This window comes from Anastrepha ludens, chromosome 2 (genome assembly GCF_028408465.1).
Source record: "Anastrepha ludens isolate Willacy chromosome 2, idAnaLude1.1, whole genome shotgun sequence".
NCBI classification, from domain to species: Eukaryota; Metazoa; Arthropoda; class Insecta; order Diptera; family Tephritidae; genus Anastrepha; species Anastrepha ludens.
The window spans coordinates 96,226,924-96,252,245 of NC_071498.1; the positions used below are offsets into that span (position 1 = coordinate 96,226,924).

At 36.6% G+C, this 25,322-nt stretch overlaps 3 protein-coding genes across 3 annotated transcripts in view; 2 read left to right on the forward strand and 1 right to left on the reverse strand.

Moving 5' to 3' along the window:
* The first annotated feature begins 4,308 nt into the window (after positions 1-4,308).
* Positions 4,309-9,280, forward strand: LOC128854816 (cell death abnormality protein 1). The gene is made up of 6 exons (XM_054089224.1): positions 4,309-4,594; positions 4,737-4,873; positions 4,960-5,095; positions 5,164-5,307; positions 8,457-8,735; positions 8,805-9,280. Exons 1-6 carry the CDS (start codon positions 4,510-4,512, stop codon positions 9,020-9,022), a joined length of 999 nt encoding a protein of 332 aa, XP_053945199.1. The 5' UTR covers positions 4,309-4,509; the 3' UTR covers positions 9,023-9,280.
* A 5,316-nt stretch (positions 9,281-14,596) lies between these two features.
* LOC128854817 (V-type proton ATPase subunit B) lies at positions 14,597-18,876 on the reverse strand. Its single transcript, XM_054089226.1, has 5 exons — positions 18,757-18,876; positions 18,531-18,682; positions 17,104-17,609; positions 16,277-17,032; positions 14,597-16,191 (listed from the first exon to the last, which is right to left on the reverse strand). The coding sequence occupies exons 2-5, from the start codon at positions 18,607-18,609 to the stop codon at positions 16,054-16,056; spliced, it is 1,479 nt and encodes a 492-aa protein (XP_053945201.1). The 5' UTR covers positions 18,610-18,682; positions 18,757-18,876; the 3' UTR covers positions 14,597-16,053.
* A 4,664-nt stretch (positions 18,877-23,540) lies between these two features.
* Positions 23,541-25,322, forward strand: part of LOC128854818 (uncharacterized) — a 73,474-nt gene continuing 71,692 nt past the window's right edge. The window contains exon 1 of the mRNA XM_054089228.1: positions 23,541-23,632. The gene's annotated coding sequence lies outside the window, so the exon portion shown is untranslated. The remainder of the gene's footprint in view (positions 23,633-25,322) is intronic.

Sequence of the window (25,322 nt, forward strand, 5' to 3'; positions counted from 1 at the left end):
GTCTGATATTTCGTATGTTAAGTGCGCCTTCGGAATATGGCATTTCTGTTATCGTTGAGATGTGGGTTAATGTAAATTTTTTCGATGCAGAATTTTTCGACTCGAACTTTTAATTCAAAAACTGGTTGTTATATGGAAGTGGTGCTTTTGTCAATCCTAGATTAACTGCTGAAATCCTAGATTAACTTACTGAATTAAGTCAGTAAAAATTAGTGATTAGTTCAAATCTGTTCTGTAAGATTTTCTATGTAATCATTGGCTAGTTGCTGTTTCCAGCAGTGGCACTGCTTCGCTTGATAACAAATGGTGCAATATTAATAATCCTATTGGAAGATTTATAAGTTTTGTAAATGGCTCTCATATTTGGCACTTGTGAACTATTCTGCTGCTGTATACAAACAGACAAGTAATGGAGCACGTAAATCCGGATAATTCCTGCAACGTTAACCTGAGAATCGTGGGAATAGTCACGCCAGACTCTTTAGTACGGCAACTTAAAGATGGGCGAATAATTTCGAACTTAAAATTAATTAAAATTCAGCAAATGGTGTGCTCAGCACTCATTGTTGAGAATGATTTTCTCTCTATGAATATAAAGAGAGATTTGACGGGAAATATGAAGATCTTACCAATTTACCTAAAGGATCCCATGCGGCAAATGCTTAACAAAGTCGTCTTTGAAAAGATGCGCCTAGATGTGAAACTTGAAGAATCTAAATTTTTACATGTTTTATTTAAAACAACATCTAGGCGTGTCTCTTGAAATACCTTTTATAAAAGGGTAGAGTTCAAAACATCACGTGATTTCTTTTTTAAGCCGGAGATCGAGCTTTCTCTATTCTGTTCTCTCCTCCTGTAAGGAAAATCTATAACAAACCTTAATGGGAGATCTAGCATGCAGATAGATCAAAACTCTAATTGACGGAATTTGGTTGACTTACAGAAAATCCTTACCAATGGGTAATATATCGCATCGTCTATAGCCGAAGCATGCAAACGAAACCAGTGGTAAATAAAATTTTCGATAACACATCTTTTAACCTAATCTACAATGGACCATAGTCAACGGAATTATTTGAATAGGCTATGCAGGCGCATGATTTCATCGAAACTAAATGCCTTACCATAAAAGATTTCGTGGAACTTAAACACAATTAAGGGAAGTGGTTAGTAATGAATTACATAGTAATTTATTAGAAAGAAAAACTGACCATAACAGACCAATTAGTTCATACAGAGAATAATCTATGAACTCTCATTTTCTTGGGAGCTCTAATCAAAAATGGGAGTATCAAACAGAATACTTTTGCAAAGCCTAATCTTTGAGCTCTAATGATCTTTGTACCTTAAGTCATTCAGACAGATGGGTGGTGGTTTTTGCGACCTGCACATTGAATGCCGTATAACATACTTTTTAACAGCGTCTCTGTTGCTAAATAAAGTTTTAAATATGAAATTAAAAATTTGAAATTTGTATACAATGTAATTATTGTTTGTAACTAAAATTCCAATTGGAATAAATGTTATGAAAATCTGTTAAATAGCGTGATGATTTTAGCGCTAGGATTTTTTAGGGCAATTTTTTGACTGCCCTATTTATTTTAGATGAAAGGAGCGTAGGAGCTATGTTTGAGCTCTGTATCGCCTTAGAAGAGCAAAAAGGAAAGATAATAAAACTTTTTTTTTTTTTATTTTATTCAACTACCAAAACGGCGCTTTAGTGCTACTTGAGGAGTGCCAGACTGGCACTTCAACCATTTCACCTCTCCGAAAGCCCATGCATTAACTGTACTCGTACGCATACACAGAAATATATGCTAGGGTGGTTCACTTTATTTTATGAAACAAACAAAACTATTTCAAATTTGTACCGTATTTTCACAGTATCTTTTTAATATATACCTATATAAGTATATATATATTTATAGGTATATTTATATATACACTTGTTCTTACATAATTAACTCACTACCCTTTTAAATTTGTAAAATATAAATGTATAAAAAACCTCAAAAATTAGAGTACCAAATTTTTAAGCAATTCACAAGAATTTAATTTAATTAAAAGGTTTAAGGTTTTAAGTGTGGAAAATTCTCAACATCGTATGCAAAAAAATTATCAAAAGTCAACGCTATTTTTGAGTCACTTCAAACTTTCATTTTATTGTATTGTACTTAAATTGAATAGGCTACAAAATTGCATGCGCAGAAGTTTCCTTAAGGTTCTGATTAAAAAATTTAAAAGTTTGATACGATTTTTTTAAATTTGTTTAGTATTTGTGAATTTTTAGCAATATTTAAAACTTTAACTAAAATATTTTTGTTATAGTGTTGAACGATATTTTTATAAAAAATTTACGAAACAAAATGTAGTCTGAAAAATATTACAAATATTGTAAAAAGTTAAAGGAACGTATTAATGTAGGCACAAGTATTTGCATATTTATATCCCAATATTCAAAATAACTATAGTAATCGGCTTCACCCGTCAAATCCATCGCAAAAACTGGAACATCTCAGTAAAATTCAGTATAATTATTCTTTATATAAATATTGTTATAAATTATTTTTAATATAAATGGGGTTGCCACTTAAAATGGTTAAATCGATAAACAGCAGCAGCTATCATTCAAAAAAGGTGGTTTTCAAAAAATATAAAAGAAGAAGAAAAGTCTCTGACAAACCTCCGAGTATATTTCTGCCACAAAAAAACTCAAAAACAGCATCAAAACGCACGCCACAAATAGGAAAAGGGGCTCGGCCAAACACCCAAAAATGGTGTAAGTGCCAATTATATATATAATATATATATATACATATATATGTATATATATTGTACAGTACTAAAGAAAATATGCCAAATTTTTGGAGAAACTCCAAAAAACAAACACACATTTTTTCTAAAACTAAAAAAAAAAATTAGTACCGATAAAAATTAGAATAAGAAAATATTATAATTTTCGCGTGCAAGGTTTGTGAATCAGTAAGGGAATACTTTGATTTTTATACGAAAAGAAATAATAAAAGTGAAGTGCCGCGTTCTCTATTATGGATGCATAAATTATAATAAAACATCGCTTTCCAGCACTATGCATTCTATCATTCTTGCCACTCGGCTATCATCATCATTATAATCATCGGTTCCTGTTTCTCTCATCGGAGTAAAGGGCCATCTCCATCTGGTTGTGTTTTTGGCAAGTAGCTTAATTTTGTTCCATGTCTTTTCTGAACCGTTCTCCTCCACGATATTTTTGAACGACCAACCTTGTGAGCACCTTGTGAGTTCCAATTTAAGGTTTGACGACGAATTTTATTTGCGTTTTTTGCGATGAGCGTGTGCTCAATCTACCCCCACTTTCTCAGCTTTATCAAATTTGCCAACTTTGAATTTTGTTAACAATCCAATTGTTCCTGAGCCAGGTTTCCGATCCATACAAGTAAACCGATAGAACATTAGAATTGAAAATACGCGACAACAATTGAGGAAGTTGTTTTGTTTATTCTGGTGATAGCGTATAACTTCTACTCGTATTCCAAAGTAGAAAATATATTTTTTTTATCACACACGGTTCAAATGCTATACTCACAACTTTCACTGTCGTTAGCGAGAAAAACTTACGTGGTTACCAAGCCACACTGGCATCGACGCAATACCTCCGCGGACCAAATACACAACTTTTATCCACACGGTTACATCCACCCTCTTCATCAAGAACGAAGTATTGTAAATCACCTCATTAATCACAAATTACATATCAAATTAGGTTTCCATTGGATCGATTACAACCATCATTACACCAGAAACAACCTAAACCGGATCAAACCAGCACACGGTTATACGTCGGCGAATTACGCACACCATACCTATACATGCTCATCTTCTAGAAAGCAGCCAGAACAACCTATGCCCCTTTCGCGATGCTTCAACAAGCGTTCTCCGTATAATTGCTTTATTCCCAGGACTCAATGCCAAAAGACAACAAAATTTCGTTGGAACTGACCCCTTCTCACTTCTTATGAACCCATCTGCAGAAAACATAAGAACAATGTATGGATTCCTAAAAGACGCTGACCTACTCAGAAGGTTTGAGAACCGTTGATACTTTCCGGACAGCTGATGCTAGCGCTGCATACTAATTTCAGTTTATATAATCGTTATTAGCACTAAGCTTATAAAAAAAATGTCTTATATCAGGATAGTTAGATAGGACCACCCTACTATGCACATGTATATTATTATGTGTATATGTTTCGACAAATATTCGGCTTACAATGAACGGTAAATATTTGTCGAAGATTAATACTTTCTAATAAAATCCAAACGAGACACGTAGCTCGTCTCGGGCAAGCTTATTTTTCGTTGTTTTGTTTTTTTGCCTTAAGCCAAAGCAAAGAATTCGCAGTTTTTCACAACTGATTTAAGTTCTATAAATTTTATATTTTCTAATGAAAACTTCAAAATATTATATATACATTTAATTTGCTGCTTAAGTTTTGTGAAAACTGCAAAATGTTGAAATTTAACGAATCGAAATTTTTAATCGCTTTTGTGTTTTTGCTCGTGGTTAACCTATCTTTAGCAATACTGTCCGAAGGTGTGAAAAAAAAAGTATTAAAAAAAACTGTTTTTAATCAATTCATTAATATTATAGGGATATATTTTTTTGGATTAATTTCATTTCATTTTTTTTTTTTTTTGTGTTGATTTTCATTCTTTTGACATTTAACATTTTTAAGATCTAATGGAAAAGTCTTGCACCAACAGTGAGCAATGCCAATATTACGAAACGGAGGATGTCAATTCTACCTGTGTAGGTGGTGCCTGTCGGTGTTACAACAACGCAACGCATTCGGTAACCACCTGTCGTCCAAACGTGAGTTGATTTTTCAACGCTGTTATGAGTCCTACAGTGAATGTAAAAATATTTTTTTAAATTCGAATAATTTACTTACTCCACAGATTCTTCGCACCAACAATATAATCGGTGGTAACTGTCCATGTAATTTGCCGCATGCCGAATGCAAACCATCAGATAATCTCTGCTATTGCGAAGTGAATTATATTTCCACGAAGGACAAAAGACGATGCGTTCCTAGTGAGTACAACAGCAATCAGCTCGAAATATGAATTTCAGTCGTAGTCTATTAAATTTAATTTTTGTAGCAAAAATAATATTGGGCGAGCCTTGCGAAATGGACTCACAATGTAAGACCTATGCTGTTTTCAGTCACTGTGCCAACGACACGAAAATTTGTACTTGCAGGGAAAACTTTGTACAGGAAGATCGTATGTGTCTTTCGCGAACTAGTAAGTAAAAACATTTAACTCGTTTTACTAGCAGTTGTCCTTATACATAGTGGCAAAAAATTAATCGGAAGATTTATAATTTTTGCAAATCGTACGTCAGTCATATTTGACAGACAGTTCACAAACAAACAAGCAATGGAGCGCGTAAAGGTGAAAATAAATATTTCCATATACTATTACTATACTATTTCCATGTTAAATTTTTTTGTAAAAAAGTTGTTTAAAAACAAAATAGGATGATTAATTTTGTGCCACCTTGTATATACATTCATATGCACGAGGTGTGACTATTAACTATATTAAGCGTCGATCGGCATCAGTTTGGCGTAAAGCCTTCTCTCTCGAATACAGTATCTCTCGCTTTTATGAACAAATCCTACGGCTCATTCCGCTTAGCTTCTTAATCAATTGCAAAATCCCAGTCTCATGCCGTTTTCTTTTTTCGTAATACTCGTAATGTTCTCTGTGCCAGCAATACCAATTTTCGTGTTCATTGCTCAGCATGTCCATAAAAGAGATTTAAAGGGTTTTCCAATAACAGGTGTTATTTTGAAATAGGGGGCTATTCGGTAGATGTCACTTTTAAAGCTGTCAATTTTTGATATTGACAAGTAGAAACTATGCCATTAATAAAAATGGAACGATATACGCTCAAACAACGCAGTGAAATTATTAAAATTCACTAAAAAAATGGTGAAAATTTGGCAGAGAAGGTTCGTAAAACTCGAACATTTTTGGGTCATCGTGGAGCTCCTTGTCGGGCCGCAATACAGAAATTGGTGTAAAAATTCTAGCTGTTGGGATAAGTTAGTGGTGTAAAGAATAAAACCAGTGCAGGTCACTCAAGAACAGCTGAAAATATTGCTGTTGTAGCCGAAAGTGTTGAAGAAACCCCAGGTTTGCCCATTCCGCGTCGTTCTTTGGAGTTAGACATTCCACAAACGTCATTACACCGTATTTTGCATAAAGATTTGGGTCTTAAAAAAAAAATAAATAAATAATTGGCGCGTACACTTCTGTTAGGTGTTTGGCCGAGCTCCTCCTCCTATTTGTGGTATGCGTCTTGATGTTGTTCCACAAATGGAGGGACCTACAGTTTCAAGCCGACTCCGAACGGCAGATATTTTTATGAGGAGCTTTTTCATGGCAGAAATACACTCGGAGGTTTGCCATTGCCTGCCGAGGGGCGACCGCTATTAGAAAAATGTTTTTATTAATTTTGCCTTCACCGAGATTCGAACTAACGACCTCTCGGTGAATTCCGAATGGTAATCACGCACCAACCCATTCGGCTACGGCGGCCATTTGGGTCTTAAAGCTTATAAAATACAGTTAACACAAAAACTCAAGCCGGCCGATCATCAAAAACGTCGTGTCTTTGCTGATTGGGTCGTTGAAATGCATGTAAATGATCCGGAATTCCATCGAAAAATCTTCTTGAGCGATGAGGCCCATTTCCACCTCGGAGGCTTCGTCAACAAGCAAAATTGTCGGGTCTGGGGTTCAGAAAATCCAAGAATTAAAGCCTCTCTATCCTCAGCGTGGGACTGTTTGGTGCGGTTTATGGTCCGTCGGAGTCTTTGAACCTTACTTTTTTGAAAATGAAACTGGATCAACAGTTACGATGAATGGATTGCGCTATCGAGAGATGATTAACGATGTTTTATGGCCGAAATTGGATGGTAATGATCTGGTCAACGTTTATTTTCAACAAGACGGCGCTGCGTGCTACACAAGGAACGAAACCATTGATCCTTTACGGGAATAACACCTCTTATTGGAAAACCCATGTATATTGAAGGGATAATAAGTAAATATGTACAAAATCCAAATAAAACATTTTAAAGAGTCAGCCTCACACATCTCATAAAGCCAGATAACGGTAACGTAGGACCGATTGACGTGACATTCCTAGTCGCACCAATTGTTTTTTCGGCTCGCCGAAATTCGACTTTTTCATCCGTGACGGTACGCACACAGCGAGAAATGTGGCTCCATTGCTCGTCAGTCTTTGAGATTTAAATGTCATATTTACAAAGAATAAATATGGTATATGTATTGGATCACTTCGAAAGTATATTAAAAGTAAGAGACTTCTTAAACGAAACTCTTCCAGAATGAATGATCGATCTTCGGAATGTGAAGTGTTAGAGACAGACAGAGGTTTTCCATAACCGGTTTTCCTTTCAGGCACACAAGAAACCTGTAAATTTCTCAGTGTTGGAAAAGGTGCGCTAGTTAAAAATCCGAATTTGCCCATCACTCATTGAGTTTCTCGTTTATGAAAAGATTTTGTTCTTTATCAGTGAAAAACTGAAAGCGGTGCTGATTTACGGTATTGAATTGGGAAAATTGTGCTTATAAAACTGACGTCTGCCTTCCTGATATATTTATAAGTATAGTAGAAATCAGTGAAACACCACGCAATTCCATAAAAAGCTGACAATTTCAAATTAATTCAAATTATCTACAATTTCACCCTCACCTTTTGGTGGAACTCTTTTGCTAAATTACTGGCGAACTAAATATATATGAGAGTTCAACGCACAAACTCTCCAGTCACTCTCAATTGACAAGACATCCGTCCCAAGAGATGGTCTTTACTGGACCAAAAAAATGTCTTTCTAGCAGAGTCGTTCTTTGTCGGACATTAGAAGTTATGCAAAGGATTCGCATAAAACTGTAGTGCCCCTAATTTAGAGGACAACACCAACGTGCATGTAGTTTTAGCAGAAGAACTGCCCAATGAAATTTCCTTTGCAGAATAATAACGAACACCAGACATAAATGAGTCCCATTAGGGACGGGCGGGTCGTTTCTTACTTAACGCAGTTTCGCTTGTCCACATAATTTTGGACGATTATTCCATGCCGAAATTAAGACCCTTTGAATACCATGACTTTATAGACAATCATCGTATCTTCAGTCAGCTTTTGCTTTGAAATATACAGCTTTTCTTCTGCTTTATGAACATCTGGCTTCTGTAGAGAAACGCCTTCTTGTCCTGAAAACGCCTTCCTATGTATACATTAAAAGTAGTCATTCACATTATCTACTATCAAAAAAATCGCTGGAGCTTTTCAAGAACCTCTCGTTTCCTTAAATGCTTACTAAATATATGAGTATTATTTATATCTCTATTCCTATAGGGTTTACGCCCAAATGCCAAAATGATAGGCAATGCATGCTCTCTGGCCCAAATCGATTTTGTCTACCAGGAATTGGTGAGTGCGTATGTATGCCGGGCTTTATAAGCTCAAACAAATCGAAACATTGTCTGGATAGACGCAGGTTCAACGAAACCTGCCTCGAGTCATTGCAATGCCATATACCGATGGGACCAGGAGGAAGCTGCGAAAATGGCAAATGCCGCTGTAAAGAGGAGTATGCGCTAGTCACGGACACAATGAAATGTGAACTGTTGCCACGTAAGTATCCTTTCGGAGAGTGGAAAAATTAAAATGAAATACTATCGTTAATTTTCGCATATCCTATAGAGATCGGTCAGTACTGCACCGAAAATAAGCATTGCCATCTTAGAAACCTGACCAACGACGAACAGTTGATGGAATGTGATCGCGGTGAATGTGTCTGTCGTTTTGGCGCTAAAAATGAATCACCTTGTGATACGTCCATAGCTACCAGAGTAATCAAAAGCCAATTATGTTTGTGGTTTATGTTGGCGGTGGCGATTTTGAAATTAAAACACATTTAAGGAATTAGGAAAAACGAAACGAAAAATAAGTAGTTAAAATCAAATTAATTCAACTTTTGTTCAGTTTGCTATATTGTTTATACTTATTTACTTACTTGATTGTTATAATATTTGGTTGTTGTTTGTTTTTCACGATCACAGTGAAGACTTGAGGTAACTATGTAGGTTGGGGAAAGGTGTTTAATTTAAATTTATCAAAAAAAGATTTTTCCTTAAGCAAAAAAATATAATGAATCATAAATTGTTGGCCAATTTTCACCCTCCTCATTTCTTAATAGCAGTAATACAAGTTTGTACTTAAAAACTAAACTCTTTGGTAGCAATTTTGCCGGAAGATTGAGCTGGGATCATTTGGATAGTTTTATGGTGATTCATTGCTACAATTTGTAAAAGCTTTGTACATTTCTGTGGTCATATTCGAAATCTGTTTGCAAACTCGTAATATTAAGCTACTACTTGTTATCTAAAGTGTATGTATGTATGTAAGTGTGTAAGAGAATATAATTAAATCATAAAAAACCAATTCTGTTTCAGAATTTGACTTAAAACCCAAATATTTGTATTTAAAGAAAAAAATCAAAATCAGTGTCATTCGTGAGCTGAAGGGTGTTAAAAATAAAAAAAAAATATTTGAAAAGTGGCGCCTAGATGTCAGTAGTGAATAATTCTTAGACGAAATAATTATTAAAAAAGTTACTTTGCGACAAGCAGCATCAAGCCAATTTGCTTTTCCTATGTTAGCGAAACTTCTACGCGTGTGTCACATTTCGGGTCTTCACACCAAGCTCAATGCTTAGTTGCTTCGTTACTGGGCGGCTTTACGTATATTTTGTTTGTGTAAATCCAACGAGAGCGCCAAGTAGCGAAGCGCCGCGGTTGCGAGCTTGTCAATTTAATTGATAGTTCGAAAAATAACAAACAGCTGTTTGGCAGTTGGTTTTTAATGGGCAGGTGCGAAGTTAAATTGTAAAATATCAAAACGTGAAGGGAAAAAAGGAAGTAAATAATTTTGTAGTAAAAATTCTGTGAGATTGAATAGAAGACATGCATTATTAGATGAGTTTCATGCAATTAATTAAGATATGCAACTTTCTTTACCTTCAATCAAAGTAACTTGATTAATCATTTCATTGATCATTGATCATCAATTTTCACTGTCTTGGTACTTTTTAAGTTTTTGTTTTAAATTGTACTTGTTTAAAAAATAAAATTACTATACATCATCTGGTGGGAAAATGGAAAATTATCAAAATAACAGAAAAAACTCAAAAAAACCCAAAAAATTCGCTTGGAGCAACCCAACAAACAAACCACCAAAGTAACGAAATTGGTGCGAAGAAAATTTTAAATAAATCAAAATTGTTGGATTGAAGTTGTTTGCCTGTTGTAATAATAAAAGATGATATCAGTATGAACTCACCAAGCGATAGATTTCCATGGCATGCATTTTAAAAGTAGTGGAAGGGGGGAAAACTAAACCCATTTTATTAATAGTTTTAAAGATGTATGGAAAAATTTCGCCAATAAAATTTAATTTCACCAATAAATAACATCTGAACTCTTGAGTATATTTTTCTTTATTTCAAAAATGAATAAATAAAAGCAATAGTAAAATAGGGGGCGCAAAATTAATCATCCTTTCAGAAGATATATATATTAAAGACGTACGTCAATCATATATTTGACACTTGTAAACGGCGGCCACCGTAGCCGAATAGGTTGATGCGTGACTACTATTCAGTAGTACGTAGGTTCGCGCCAATTATTTATTTATTTATTAGCTGCAATATACGAGTACAAACAGACAAGCAATGGAACGCGTATAAGTCAAAATAAAGATTTCCATCAGTCAAAATAATTTTTTCTTTTATTTAGTAAAAAAATTTACTCAAATACAAAATTGATTGCGCCACCTTGTAATATTAAGTGAGGAAATATTAATTTTATTAATAGTACCTCTTTTACAGGCAAAGTTTGATAAGCTAATAGAAAAATGAAAAGTTGCAATAATCGAAAATTTTCAGAACAAGAAAACAATAAATTAAGTCAAAATTTAGTTAAAAATGTAAAAACTAATATACTAAAATAGCAAAATATAACTTTAATTTATTACTTACCGGGAAAAGAATTATTAAAATATTGTACATAAAAGAATAAATTTTAAAATATGTTATTTTCTTATATGCGAATGTGTTTGATTATATTAAACCTTTCACACAAAATATTCGAGGATATTGTCTTCGTTTGAAGAAAAAGCAAGTCAGACTCAAGATCGTCAGTCGCGCCATCATCCTCACCCGATCGAATAATATCATTTACCAGGGCCAGACATTTTTCAATACTATGCGAAATGCTTTTTAAACATGACTTTTCCAACTCATAACCAATTTAGGAGCTACTCCTTTTTAACATCTACTAAATACACCAAATATACCATGAAGCTCTTTGGAACGCACACGAAGCCCTAAAGGTCAATGGCGTTATTACAAACAAGATCAGAAACGCCGATCACACTACACTTTCAGCAAACAGTACGCCTGGCTTGCAACCTTTATTGAATAAAGTCATCAATAGCGGGCAGCAATTCGGACTAAGAATCAGGACTAAATAGAAAAAAACTAAATTTATGCATGTCAGCAGGAAACCTACAGGCACTCCTTATGCACTAACGGTAAATGACGGACCGATAGAAAAATGTCGAGCTACAAGTAGCTTTGTCAATGGAGCGGTGACCTTTAGGTCAATGAAAACTGGGGCGCATGAGCTGATGAAATAGAATGAACAAGAATAGAAAAGGCGAAATCCGTCTTCTGCAAATTTTAGGAGATCTTCAGCTGCCACAATTTCAACATGAAACACAAAATGCGTTTCATAAAGTGCTACGTGTGGTCTACACTTCTACACGGTGTGGATTGTTGGGCACTGAAAGTTGCTGGCATGAAAATCCTAAGTTAAAAGCCATCAGCCAGATCATGTGGTTTGGTTGAATGGAGTCGTCGGGTTAGGCTTGAGGTGTTGAGGAGTTTGTTAGCTTCCTCATTCACGTGCCTTTAATGCCTGAAAGAGTGGGCTTCTGCTTGTATTTTTAATTTCTTCAGCGGCTGTAGGAATCTTGAGGTCACGATGGATATCTTTATTGCCAACGAACCAAGGTGAGTTGAAAACATCTGGAGTCGTTGAGGTATTTTTATATTACTTTGACTGTCGCAACCCCATAGTTGCGCGCCATAGGACCACACAGGCTTTGTAATTTGTTTATATATAGATATTTTGTTATATAGGTATGGATAGCTTTGATATTCGTTCAATTAGCCATTTCATTTTTATTAGCTTCAGATGGATTTCATGCCGTTTAAGTTTTATATGCTCGCCAAGGTATTTTGCAGTGTTTGCATGTGGAATTGCGGCACCTAGCAGTATTATTGGATACTGACTCACTTTTTTGTTGGTGAAGTTTACATGAACAGACTTGAAATGCAGGTGTATAGAAGAAATTCAAAAATTCCCTGAACGGAGCGTGTCTCTTACATGGAAGCTTTACGTCATATTAAACGCGATCGTGATCTTCTACAGACAATAAAGCGTCGTAAAGCTGCGTGCCTTGATCACATGTTGAAAAATTCATAACATCATCTTCTACAGTTAATACTAGAGAGTAAAATTTAAGGAAAACTATGTGTCAGCAGAAAGCAGCTTACGTAGTTACGTAACATCAGGAGCTGGATGGCCTTGACAACATAACTGATCTTTGGAATGCGGCTAAAAATCGTGAAACTATACAGAAATTGTAAACAATATAAATTAAATTTAATTACTATTAGTAGTAAAAAATGTTAATGTGAAAGTAATTATTGTATGATCGCCGACTCGCAAAATCGAATAATCAAATAAAGAAGAAAAAATTTAACTAGTCAAAACTTTACGCTAGCAGGTAAAAAATTTTAGGTGTATATTTCGAGTTGTCTAGTCTTCTTCTTGAATCGAGCTATAATTAAAGATCTTATTGTTGTTTTTGTAACAGTTTACTAAACCCCGTCAGTGCTAAGTAATTACCGGTCATCTTCGTCTAGCTCATAGACCCAGAAAACGTGCTGTTTCCGACAGATTGGGTTCAGAGCGGGAGCTGTGTTAAATGAGTAGGTTTAAGAGGGGTACCTTCACATGCTGGACATTCTGGTTAGGTAGGAGTTTAACCTGCTACAGTAGCTGAAGCTCTTCGTCTGCAACAGGTGGTGGTTGGAGTCCCATGACGGCATTTAGAGGTCGGAAGTTTAGGAAGGTGGTAAATGTCACCCGATGAATATCGTATAGTGTTTGTCTGTATACTGTCCGGCCCAGTAGTTGTAAATGTGTTTTGTCTTGGAGCTCGTCAGAGTAGGGGAAGAGATGCCGCCTGACGTGCCTGAGCAAGTGTCTATGGGATGAGTCTGTTGTTGTTGTTGTAGCAGTAACTTTGCTCTGTCAGTGTAGTGTAATCAGAGATCGTCTTCGTCTAGCTCATCTAATGGTAGGCCCAGAAAACTTGCTGTTTCGACAGGTTGGGTCCAGAGGGAGACGGGTGTTAGATGAGTGGGTTTAATGAGACATGTGAAAAGGTGGTAAGTGTCGTGCGGGATGTCTTCACATGCCGGACATATGTTTAGTGTGTCGAGGTCGATTCTGGATAAGTATGAGTTTAACCTGCTACAGTATCCAGAACGTAATTGGGCCAAGGTTACGCGGGACTCTCGGGGAAGTTTGAGCTCTTCGTCTGCAATGAGTGATGATTGATGTTGTTGGACTCCGATGACGGCATTCGGAGTTCGGGAACTTAAGAAGGTGGTAAGAGTCTCCCGAAGAATTTCGTTGATTGTTTGTCTGTACACTGTCCGATCCAGTAGTTGTCGGTCTGTTTTGTCCTTGATCGCGTCCGCGTAATTAAGGAGGTGCCTCCTGACATGCCTGGGAGGTGGCTCAGGCTCAAGCACGTGTCTACATGGGTGAGACCTGCGGTAACACACTAGCAGGAACTGCTTGCTGAGCAGTTTATTATACTCCTTCACAGGTAGCATATGGGTCTCGTCAGGAAGATGTTGTATTGGAGACATCAGTAGACATCCTATCGCAGACCTTATGGCAGTGTTTTGACAGGTCTGTAGCTTTGTCCACTGCAAATCACTTGTGCCAAGTGACCAGACAGGCGCAGCATAATTCAGAACCGACCGGCCAACCGCTTTAAATGTCGCCAGCAACATTTATTTGTCTTTGCCCCCAAGTACTGGCGACATGCACTTTGAGGACCTTGTTGCGGTTTTGGACCTTAGTATCATTTGCGATTGAAGATGACTCCCAAAATGTTGGAGTTGTTTACTGTCCGTATTGGTGTGCCATCGACTTTTACCTTTAGCTGTAGTTTGACCTCCTTCATCCAGGTGGTAAAGAGGCTCGCCGCGGCCGTTGGGAAAAGTTAGAAATTTCTCACAGTGAAAAATTAATAGATGTAATTTTTAATTATTCATTTTAATATATTTTTAACAAAATGTGTACGCGTATTACCAAAACTTGCCTTTGGCTGCAATGCAATAAAAACATCCATTTAACAGAGTAATACATTTTTCTCCCACTTTATTCTTGTAGTTGATATATATAGTTTCAAAAATTTCTTTTATACATACATAAATTGTATTTAGTTTATATTCAATAGTTTTTTCTACAATTTTTTGCCCTTCTTTTAATTACTTTATTGTTTACAACAAACATTATTAAGTATTATTGTTATTTGTAATTATCATTTACTTTTGGTTAGTTTCAGTAACTTTTACAATTTGCACAAAGAAAATACACAAGTTGTATTTTGTGTATGTATATAAATAATTTATGATTAGCAGAAAACTTCAAACAAGAGAAAACAAGGTGTAAAGTGAATCGACTGGTTTACGGTCTGACTTGGGCTGAATTGTTGCTGGCTAATAACGCCAGCGGTTGATTTTTGACACTGAGTTTGCCAATTTTTTGAAAAGGCTTAAAGTGCTGTACATGCCTAAGGCTTGTGTTTGTGTGCGTGTGAGGCGGTTTAAAACAGAGAGGTGAGGTTAATACTTGTAGCAACAAACATGCATGAATAAAACATTTTTATTCTTTAATTAAAAATAAATTTAAGTTGGAATGCTCTATATGTATGTGTGTGTGTGTTGTGCATGTAATGTTTGCAACTTGGCTTATAAGCTGGGATTTCAAACTTAAAACCTAAAAAACGGCGAAAACAATCTAACGATACATCAACTCCAACTGTTGGTAGAGGTGGTGGTTGTATGGGCTGGGGTTTATAGAATTCTGTGAAATCTATGCCTTCTAAATACTTCACTGAAATTTTCTTTTTCTTTTTTATTAAATCAAACAATGATTTTCTTGTAGTAGACGACATGTAGAATAATAGCGGAAACACTGATATAATTTACAAAATTTTACACAAAATGAATATGAAGCACGAAAGAACACGTACTAGTTGCGTTAACAATAGTTGATTTCCTTCCTAAACATTTAATTATTTACATTATTGTTACTGTGAGTGTTATCGGTTTGTTTATGCTTTACATGATTTTGAGTTTTGCTTGAATTTAATGTTCAATTACGTTCAAAAAGTGCATAAAATTTATCTAACACATTTATACTTTCATAAACTATAATAAAATATTGTAACGCCACACATAGCGGACGTATTAATCATCAAACACGTCTTATTACATTTTTATTTTTCTGTTTCCTATTTTGCTAACTATGTTCGCCCAGCTATGATTAATTAGTTTCAGTTGCAGTTAAAAGCAGATGTATTTTTATCCCATTTTACAATTAAACTTACTACCGCGGTTTTTCGATGAACTGGCAATTAAATATTTAGTATATTTGATAGGACCTTAACGACTTTCCAACGCGCTTATTATACAAACAAAAAATGTTGAATATATGTATGTTGATGGCGCATTGAATTAAAACTGCAGCTTATAAGTAAAACCAATAAAACAAAAAGCAAAGCAACAAGTTTTGTAATAAATTTAATGACGCGAGTCTCTGGGGTAGAATTCAGCGAGGATCGAAGCTGGAATACGTTTAAGCATCTCCTTGGGGAAGATACGCAGCAGCTGCCAGCCAATGTCCAACGATTCGAAGACGGTGCGGTTTTCGTAATTACCCTTTGAAGGAAGAATTTCAAGTGTAAATATATATATGTATTGAAAAAATATATATCGAAAAGTAAGGATGAGAAAGTTAACTCACTTGTGAGATGAAATTCTTTTCGAATTTAGTCAAGAACTCCAAGTACAGCAAGTCATCAGGTGTCAACGCCTCTTCACCGACGACAGCCTTCATGGCTTGCACATCCTTGCCGATGGCGTAACAAGCGTACAGTTGATTGGAGACGTCAGAATGATCTTTACGAGTCATGCCCTCACCAATGGCAGATTTCATCAAACGTGACAGCGATGGCAACACATTGACTGGTGGATAGATTTGTCTGTTCTGCAATTGACGATCGACGTAAATTTGGCCCTCAGTAATGTATCCAGTCAAATCAGGAATTGGATGGGTAATATCATCGTTAGGCATAGTGAGAATGGGAATTTGTGTGATGGAACCATTACGACCCTCAACACGCCCGGCACGCTCATAGATGGTAGCCAAATCAGTGTACATGTAACCGGGGAAACCACGACGACCGGGCACTTCTTCACGGGCTGCCGATACTTCACGCAAAGCTTCAGCGTACGAGGACATATCGGTAAGAATGACCAACACGTGCTTTTCACACTGGTATGCCAAGAATTCGGCAGCAGTCAAAGCCAAACGTGGAGTAATGATACGTTCGATGGTAGGATCGTTGGCCAAGTTCAAGAACAGACACACGTTTTCCATGGAACCGTTCTCCTCGAAATCTTGTTTGAAGAAACGAGCAGTTTCCATGTTTACACCCATAGCAGCGAACACAATGGCGAAGTTATCTTCGTGATCATCCAAAACAGATTTACCAGGAACCTACACAATATTACACAAAAAAAATTATAATTTTAAAAATTTCCCTATTTTCTTTGTATGGTTGATTCTACCTTGACCAAACCAGCTTGACGACAAATCTGAGCGGCGATATCGTTATGTGGCAAACCAGCAGCCGAGAATATGGGAATCTTTTGACCACGAGCAATGGAGTTCATCACGTCAATAGCCGAAATACCGGTTTGGATCATTTCCTCAGGGTAGATACGCGACCAGGGGTTGATAGGCTGACCTTGGATATCCAAGAAATCTTCAGCCAAAATTGGGGGACCCTTGTCGATGGGCTTGCCGGAGCCATTGAACACACGACCCAACATATCCTCAGACACAGGGGTTCGCAGGATATCACCGGTGAACTCACAAATTGTGTTTTTAGCATCAATACCTGAAGTACCCTCGAACACCTGAACGACAGCCTTGGAGCCGCTCACTTCGAGCACCTGCCCAGAACGAATTGTGCCATCAGCAAGACGCAATTGCACGATTTCGGCGAATTTTGGGAATTTTACTTCGTCCAAGATGACCAGAGGACCGTTGACACCAGACACGGTCTTGTAAGCTAAAGATATGGAGTAAAGTTGTATGCATTTAAAAACAATTTTTACATCATAGATATGTATAATATTAATTTAAACTCATGATATTCCACATGAATAGACTGCTGGCAACAAATACAAACGACGTTAATTGCCGATTTTTATCGAAGCAGATAAGCGAAACCTAACGACGTTACGAACGTTAGTGAATGTCAGCTGACTGCATATTGAGCAGTAACGAACAGTAGAATGGGAAAAAGCGTAAAATGACGTTGATAATGTGGATTTAATAATTACATAAATGGATACTTTTCGTTTAGTTTTCAAAAAAATGCAAATGCAGAATCACAGGAGAATAAATTAACTTTGAACCTATTGAATGTTTATTTTCCCAAGCATTGAATGTTTAATCATTAAATGTTTAATAAGAATAGAGTAGAAGAAAATAAATTAAAAGCAAATAAAATAAAAAATATGACAATCGAAGATATCCTAAAGAGTAATATTGCGCTATAGACCACAATAAAATTTTGGTCCAATGATTGTCGTTTGGTCAGGTGCTTTTCCACCCCATCATTGCTACCGTCATTGCAAAACGAAGTCACATGACTTACTTTACACTTAAAACGCTTAATATCTTCAAAAATTCAATAAAAGGCAAATATTCTAGGTTTATACAAGGTCTCATGACTACGAAAACTTCTTCTTTTTAGACCAAAATGTCTGCACTATCCCCGAAAAATGGGTCAAACACTTGCAAAAATTCGGGCAAGGCAAAAATCGCCCATCAAATGCAGCTCCATTGAATATTTATCGATTTTTGCCATTTCTGCTTTGCCTCGATGTTCGCGCAGCTCCACAGACTGTCATGGCGGACATAAGTAATTTTTCACTAGCCCCGTCAGCGCCACTACATATTTACTTCAATTTTCTTAATTACTCACTCAAACGTGGCTGGGAGATGAAATCCCTGGAAACGGCCAGGACATGTTCCCTGTTAGCTTGTTTTGCAGATAAAGCCATTTTATTTCAAATTTATTACACTCCGATCGTGACTCCCACAAAATAGTTTGTTGGCACACAAACTTTTATACAGCTAAAAACAAAAGACGTTTTCGATTATTTTCAATTTCAAACAATAATTCCAAATTTCTTTTTTCACACACGCACAATTTCCCAATAAGATTTATTTCTCTTCTACTGGAGCCAGATAATTTTTCTGGTAGGATAGTCAGCTGAACGTTATGAGCTCGACAGAGTACGAAGAAAAATTCACACTGAAGTGTAGAAAATATAAATTCACAGTGACATATACAGCTGTCACGTGCTGTCATGTGACCAATAACAGAGTTGCACAGTATGCAACTGACAGTTGGTCATGGTTGTAGTATTGGCTAAGCGTATGAATATACCCCAAATTTTTAAACGAATATATTTCTCTCCTAAGGGCTGGTTTAACTATGCTCTCCAGTTAAATTAGGTTTAAATGCACACACCATACGTAAACCAGCACTGAAAAACCAGTCATACATTTTTTAAAAGCAATGAATAATTGAATTAAATTAAATCAAATCAAACTGCAGTAAAGAAAATCTCCCAAGTGATTGCTCGTCGTGAAATATATATATTTATTACTGATGTGGTGAATACTATGCTACTGATATAAATTATATACACCTACTTCTCTTCTTATACGATAGATACGTTCCCAAAAAATTCGTGTAAAAAAATAATATGACAAGAGACTTAGATTCTTAAATAAGATAAAATTCTTTTTAGAGTTCACTAAAGAATTTATTTCGTGCTTACACATTTCATGCATTAAATATATTATAAGAAATAAATTATTAAACGACTCGAGCATAATCTTCCAAGTCTCAGAGACTTTTCTTGTGACTACTTTAAGCGCTTCGTACATGCATCGAAAAATCTCACTCTATTTGTTCTATTAGATTTAAGAAAAATCATAAAATAATAAAACAAAACACTTCGTATAAAAAAAAGGGCGTGTAGCGTAGTACACATAACAGAAGTGAAACTTTCAAAGCAGACAAAGAAAAAGGAAGAGACCCGAGAGAGAATGACTGAGAGAGAGAGAGAGAAAGAGTATATATCTAAACAAAGTCACAACATTTGCAGAGATTACAAATAGACAAAATCTACAAAAAACGGAGAAGGGTCGACGGGTGTAGGTAAACGCCGGACACAAACCGCGGCAACAACACGCACTACTCCGAGCGTCTATCACCCGCACAAACGCAGCCGATTACAGGACCACAGCAACGGCACAAATTACCGCAAGGCAATACCAATAAATCCGACGCCGAAATGGATAGCACTTTATACTACGCAAAAGCACTAGCCAGGAAACGGAAATAAGTGCCAAAAAGTAGGCACCAAAAACAAAAAAACACAACAAATTTGGGACCAAAAAACGCCCAAAACAGTAGGCACCAAGGAAATATAACACCAAAAAGTAAGCACTAAAAATATATTTCCTACAAGTTTGCACCAACAAGCAAGCGCCAAAAAGTAGGCAGTGCTTTTTCTCACTAGAAATTAGCAGCCGCAAGGAAAAACTCGGGAACAATAGCCTAAAGTATATCTAAGATATATATAAGGTATATCTTTCTCTCTCCTTTTCCTCTACGTTATATCCTTTCTCCCTCGCGGAACGAAGATGCCCAAAACGTTGCATGGCCCTGCAATTTTATTCTTCATTCTCGCTCGTCCATCGACGCCTAAGAAGTTTCACTTCAAAAAGATTTTTTTCTTTTCAACTCGTGTTAAATAAAAATAATAATTATTATTTGCTGCTTAAAACTGTTCATTTCTTATCGGAAGTGAAAACCAAGTGGCTATGAAAATGGAAAAGCAGATGCAAGAACCTGATAAAAGGGTACAGGATGCTAAAAAAATGTATGCTTAATGTATTTTTAGTACAATTGAGGTTTAAAAGGTTCTCTAGTTACAGCAATATAGACACCGCACCATGTTTCTAACACATTTAAATATTTTCAGGCGGTAGGCTTTGAAAAACAATGGAATTACATGCATACATACATTTATAGTGATATGTGGTGAGTAGAACGCTTGCCTTTTATATGTATTAATATGTGTCTTCATGTTAGTGTTAAATACGTCAAATACAGTATCTTACGTACGGTAAAGTAATATATGCTTATAGTTTTCTATTTCACAAAATATGAGGAATTAAAAACCTCGAGTGTAGAGTTCGACAAAATTCGTGTACCAGTTTTGGAAGCAGTGGACTACTACAAGGCGTTCAAAATATTGTTCGAATTTACCAATTTTTCGAAGATTACAGAGTTGCTTCTAGCTTTAGATTCGTAATGCAAAAAATATTAAGCATTTAGTTGCAACAAAGTAAAGAGCTTTATATGAATAAAAATATACCCTTAGCATTCAGCATAAACAGGTCGGATTTAGTATAATGCGACATGGGCGATTTTAGGCAAAGAATAAGGGGGCGTCCATAAATTACGTGAGATGTTTTTTTCAATTTTCTGAACCTCCCTCCCCCCCTGGTGAGATGTCGTGAGATTTTATTCAACCCCCTCCCCCATCCCCCAATCTCACGTGAGATTTTTCAAAATGTGGGTTTTTTATGTAAACGCGTTGGATTGTTATTGTAAAAAGAAAAAAAAATGCTTCGTGCTTTTATTTACGACTAGTTAAGACTAAGACTAATAATCAATATTGCTGAGAGTTATAAGTGTAATAAAGATTTAACAATAGAATACTTAAATCGTAACTACTGCGATTAAAAAAAGAATATCTACTCTAATTCAGTCCGTGGAGAATCATGCGCGGTTTCAAGAGGGACTATTGGGACCAACATGTCAATATGATTTTCAGTAAAATCATGTGCTCCTTCAACTTCGTTCTAATCTAGCCACTCTACTTGGGCAATAGAGATCAATAGGCGTGCTGATGAAGGCATTCAGCGGTTGAATCGGTACGCGTATTAGAAATGGAGCAAATGATTTTCCGGCATGCTCTTTAAAGTCCGGAATTGTCAAACGTCAACCTGAGTGATAGGGCGTTCGGCTCATAGTGGCGCGAAAACAACCGACGGCTACACTGTACCGCAAATTCAGATTAAATTGAGCTATTTGGTATAAAACAAATATGGTGGTTTGACAGTAGTAATGTATAACGTCGAAGTATGAATGAAATTATTTTCTTTCGAACGAATTAGTGAATGATCTTAATCATACTACGATTACGCTTAAGATCAAATCTTAAGCATGTACAATCTGGATAATGGACTAAAATAGTATAATTTTTTTTGTTTCAATCAGAAAACAAATTGTGTGATATTTGCCGAGACCCCCCCTCTCTCCAGCGTAAGATTATATGAGATTTGACTCGACCCCCTGCCCCCCTTAAACATCTCACGTAATTTATGGACGCCCCCTAATGACTTATTTAATTGAACTTGGTGGAGATGTTAGGATGTGATTCACGAATAACCTCTATAAGTACCAACATAATATATATATATAATTGGCGCCTACACCCTTTTTGGGTGTTTGGCCGAGCTCCTCCTCCTATTTGTGGTGTGCGTCTTGATGATGTTCCACAAATGGAGGAACCTACAGTTTTAAGCCGACTCCGAACGGCAGATATTCTTATGAGGAGCTTTTTCATGGCAGAAATACACTTGGAGATTTACCATTGCCTGCCGAGGGCCGACCGCTATTAGAAATATGTTTTTCTTAATTTTGGTGTTTCACCGAGATTCGAACCGACGTTCTCTCTGTGAATTGCGAATGGTAGTCACGCACCAACTCATTCAGCCACGGCGGCCACCAAGTCCCAAAGCAATAGATTTGCAATTATTTGCCTTCGAGAACTTCTCTGTTTGGCACATTATAATATACGCGGAAAAAAGTTCTACGCAAGAATACTATGGATGGAGTAACCGAATTATTTTTTTCTAAATTGTCACCTGCGACGTTTTTTCCGTAAACATCCATGCTCATATTTTCAAAAACGTGTCTCAATTCGAAACTTAAGCAAAAAATAGTGTAGATTTACAAACATACTTCCTGTAAACGTCTCTCCATACAAACTTCAATCTTATTTGAGATGTCTGGCCACCCGCATTTCGCTAAATTACACAACTTTAACAATAAATTACTTAAAAACTATAGGCCCGGTTTTCAGTTTTAAGATGGAGGTACACCTCTCTATCCCCTCTTTACATCCTTTTTTCATTATAGTAAATACACAACCTATAATGGCCTCTGGTGACGATCCAGCATGCTTGTCCAGCAGGCTTATATGTGTGCGTGTCGGGTGACACTCGTACTTGCTTCGTGTCACACATACTTGTTGTCGGCTTTTGCTTGATGAAAATCAAAAATTTTAGATATTAGCGTCAAGCACCCGACACGCACACATATAAGCCTGCTGGACAGCATGCTGAAGCGTCACCAGAGGCCATAAGGCTGAACATGAACGTTGCACCACTCGACTTTAATTTCTTATATAATTTTCAAAAAAGCAAATGCAACCTTGTACACTGATCGCACATGCACCTACGATAGTAACAAAACAAATACCAAACCGAGCCAAAAAATACCGGGTAGCAACAATTGCACAAACACAAAATACTGGGATAGCAAGTGTGCAGAATTTGACGGAAACGTTGAAAATGTTAAAACAAATATCTGTGGCTGCTGCCCGTCCTCGTGTATGTGGTGCTTTGTGTTTTTGGAGTTAGTGTTGGGGACGATGTTGTAGAGTGGAGTAGTGCGCCGCTTCGAGTTCAAAATTCTCACGCGTACAGTGCGTTCGGTTGTTCGTTGGAACGTTCATAGTGTGTGTGAATTCATTGTATTGCGTGTCGCCAATGTTCATATTGCCAGTTCGCTATCCCCATTGCTACAGTTGTTGCCATCTTGTTCCGTCGCAGTGATCGCAGTCGCGGTTCAGTCCTCGTTTTCAATACTGTTGTTCCGCCGTAGTTGTTATTGGTGTAATTTCGATGTTTGTTTATTTGCATTTGTGGAGCGAAGTGAGTTTTATTTTTCCTCTATCGTTTTTGTTTTATTAATATGGGTTAATTCAAATATTGACGCAAGTAAACGAATGACAAATGCACTTTCGAAAATTCAAAACCAAGCAAACTTTTAAATTGTTACCATATTGAATAAGTGCGAAAGCTGCAAGCATTGGAACTCTATTTTTAAACCTGCAATAAAATAGCAGCAAGAAAAAAGAAAATATTACCAAAGCGTGCAGCCGGATAGGCAGATGAAGTTGTTGTTGCTCTTTTTTATTATTTGCCGAATTTCTGTGTACTATACGGCTTCTGCTGCAGATGCTAAATTGGCACGCCACGTCTGCGTGTTGACCACCAATCGCAGCTGGCCAATACCCACTGGAAAGTTGTGCAACGACCGGGATGTCAATGTTGCAACATGAAGTGCAATGTTATTTTTCAGACAGGAATTGCGAATGCTTAACCAGCAAATATCATGTGCTAGTAGCGTGATTGGATCTGACGGTTGAGCCGATAGGCAGTCATACTGTGTGAGACGTTTCGTGGTGGTGACAAATCGTTGCGGAAATACCTATATACTGGTACATGTAAATATGTATTTACAAATACACATATGTATGTACGTATGTTTCCAGCACCAGTTCAGTGAAAGTCGCTTACTCATGTGCCCTCAAAAGCGCCGCATACCGCCCGCCGTTTTCTTCACCCTGTTATCTTTTACTTTTTAACACTTCAATTGAAGTGGAGCGCAACCGCTCTTCTGCCACTTCCCTCCTCAATTAATTAAAGAGGTGCAGTGGAGTGGCGAGGCGTGTCATTTTATTACCTTAGTGGTACCGCCAACTCTGGAAAATTGTTCCTGTTTTGCCATCATCGTGTTTTTAATACAATACTTATTTGAAATTCTGTGAACGTTCCTTAAGTGCGATCACTTCACCAGCGGTTGCCATACCGACCTCGGTAACATTACAATTCGGTATTCAGTAACTCCATAAGCTTTCTAAATCGTAACTAACTATTTTCTCTCTTTCTCGGTAATGTGGAGGATAAAGCAAATTTTATTTCCTCTGAGCAACAAAAAAAAAAACAAATAGTTCAAAATAAAGAAAATATAGTTATTTCTTTAAAGACCTCGCTGCAATACCGAGTTGCCTAGCATCTTTATCTGGCTTGCCTGCACGGCATTGGTTTATTCGGTGCTCGGCAAATTTTACAACAACAAGGAAAGTATCCCACATTATAACTTTACCGAGCTCAGTGTAATGCCCCTAACGTTCGCTGTTTTATTGTTTTAAAGCCATCATTTATTTCTTTTAATTTTTGATTGGTAATTTCCGGCTAATAATTCTTTATAAGACCTGCATTGCTTAATCCTCATTTTTGCGGAATGCTGGAAGTATGACGAGTAATCAGCTAAAACTCTGCTGTGAAATATTGTGGAATACGGATTACTAAATGTTTCGTGATTAATTTGCTTCACAATAAACAAAACGTGCAATGTGAGAATTTTATGCGGCATTGCAATACCTGATTTGCTTCCGCACAGTATAACAACAGACATTGTTGGTAATATTTACATCTGTGTATATATGTATGCATGTACATACATATGTTAACCTTCAGTGACATGCTAGAGGTATTCACACCAAGCTCGTTTCTCGGTAAATTTTATTTTTTAAAATCGCCGAAAGCAGATGATTGG

What these genes read in the sequence shown, in the direction of transcription:
- LOC128854816 (XM_054089224.1), top strand. Translation starts at nt 4,510, where the DNA reads ATGTTGAAATTTAACGAATCGAAATTTTTAATCGCTTTTGTGTTTTTG. An exon ending in TAACCACCTGTCGTCCAAAC is followed by an intron (nt 4,874 to 4,959) that starts GTGAGTTGATTT and finishes CTTACTCCACAG; the next exon opens with ATTCTTCGCACCAACAATAT. An exon ending in CAAAAGACGATGCGTTCCTA is followed by an intron (nt 5,096 to 5,163) that starts GTGAGTACAACA and finishes TAATTTTTGTAG; the next exon opens with CAAAAATAATATTGGGCGAG.
- LOC128854817 (XM_054089226.1), bottom strand. Translation starts at nt 18,609, where the DNA reads ATGGCTTTATCTGCAAAACAAGCTAACAGGGAACATGTCCTGGCCGTT. An exon ending in CATCTCCCAGCCACGTTTGA is followed by an intron (nt 17,610 to 18,530) that starts GTGAGTAATTAA and finishes CCATATCTTTAG; the next exon opens with CTTACAAGACCGTGTCTGGT. An exon ending in GTCAAGCTGGTTTGGTCAAG is followed by an intron (nt 17,033 to 17,103) that starts GTAGAATCAACC and finishes AATATTGTGTAG; the next exon opens with GTTCCTGGTAAATCTGTTTT.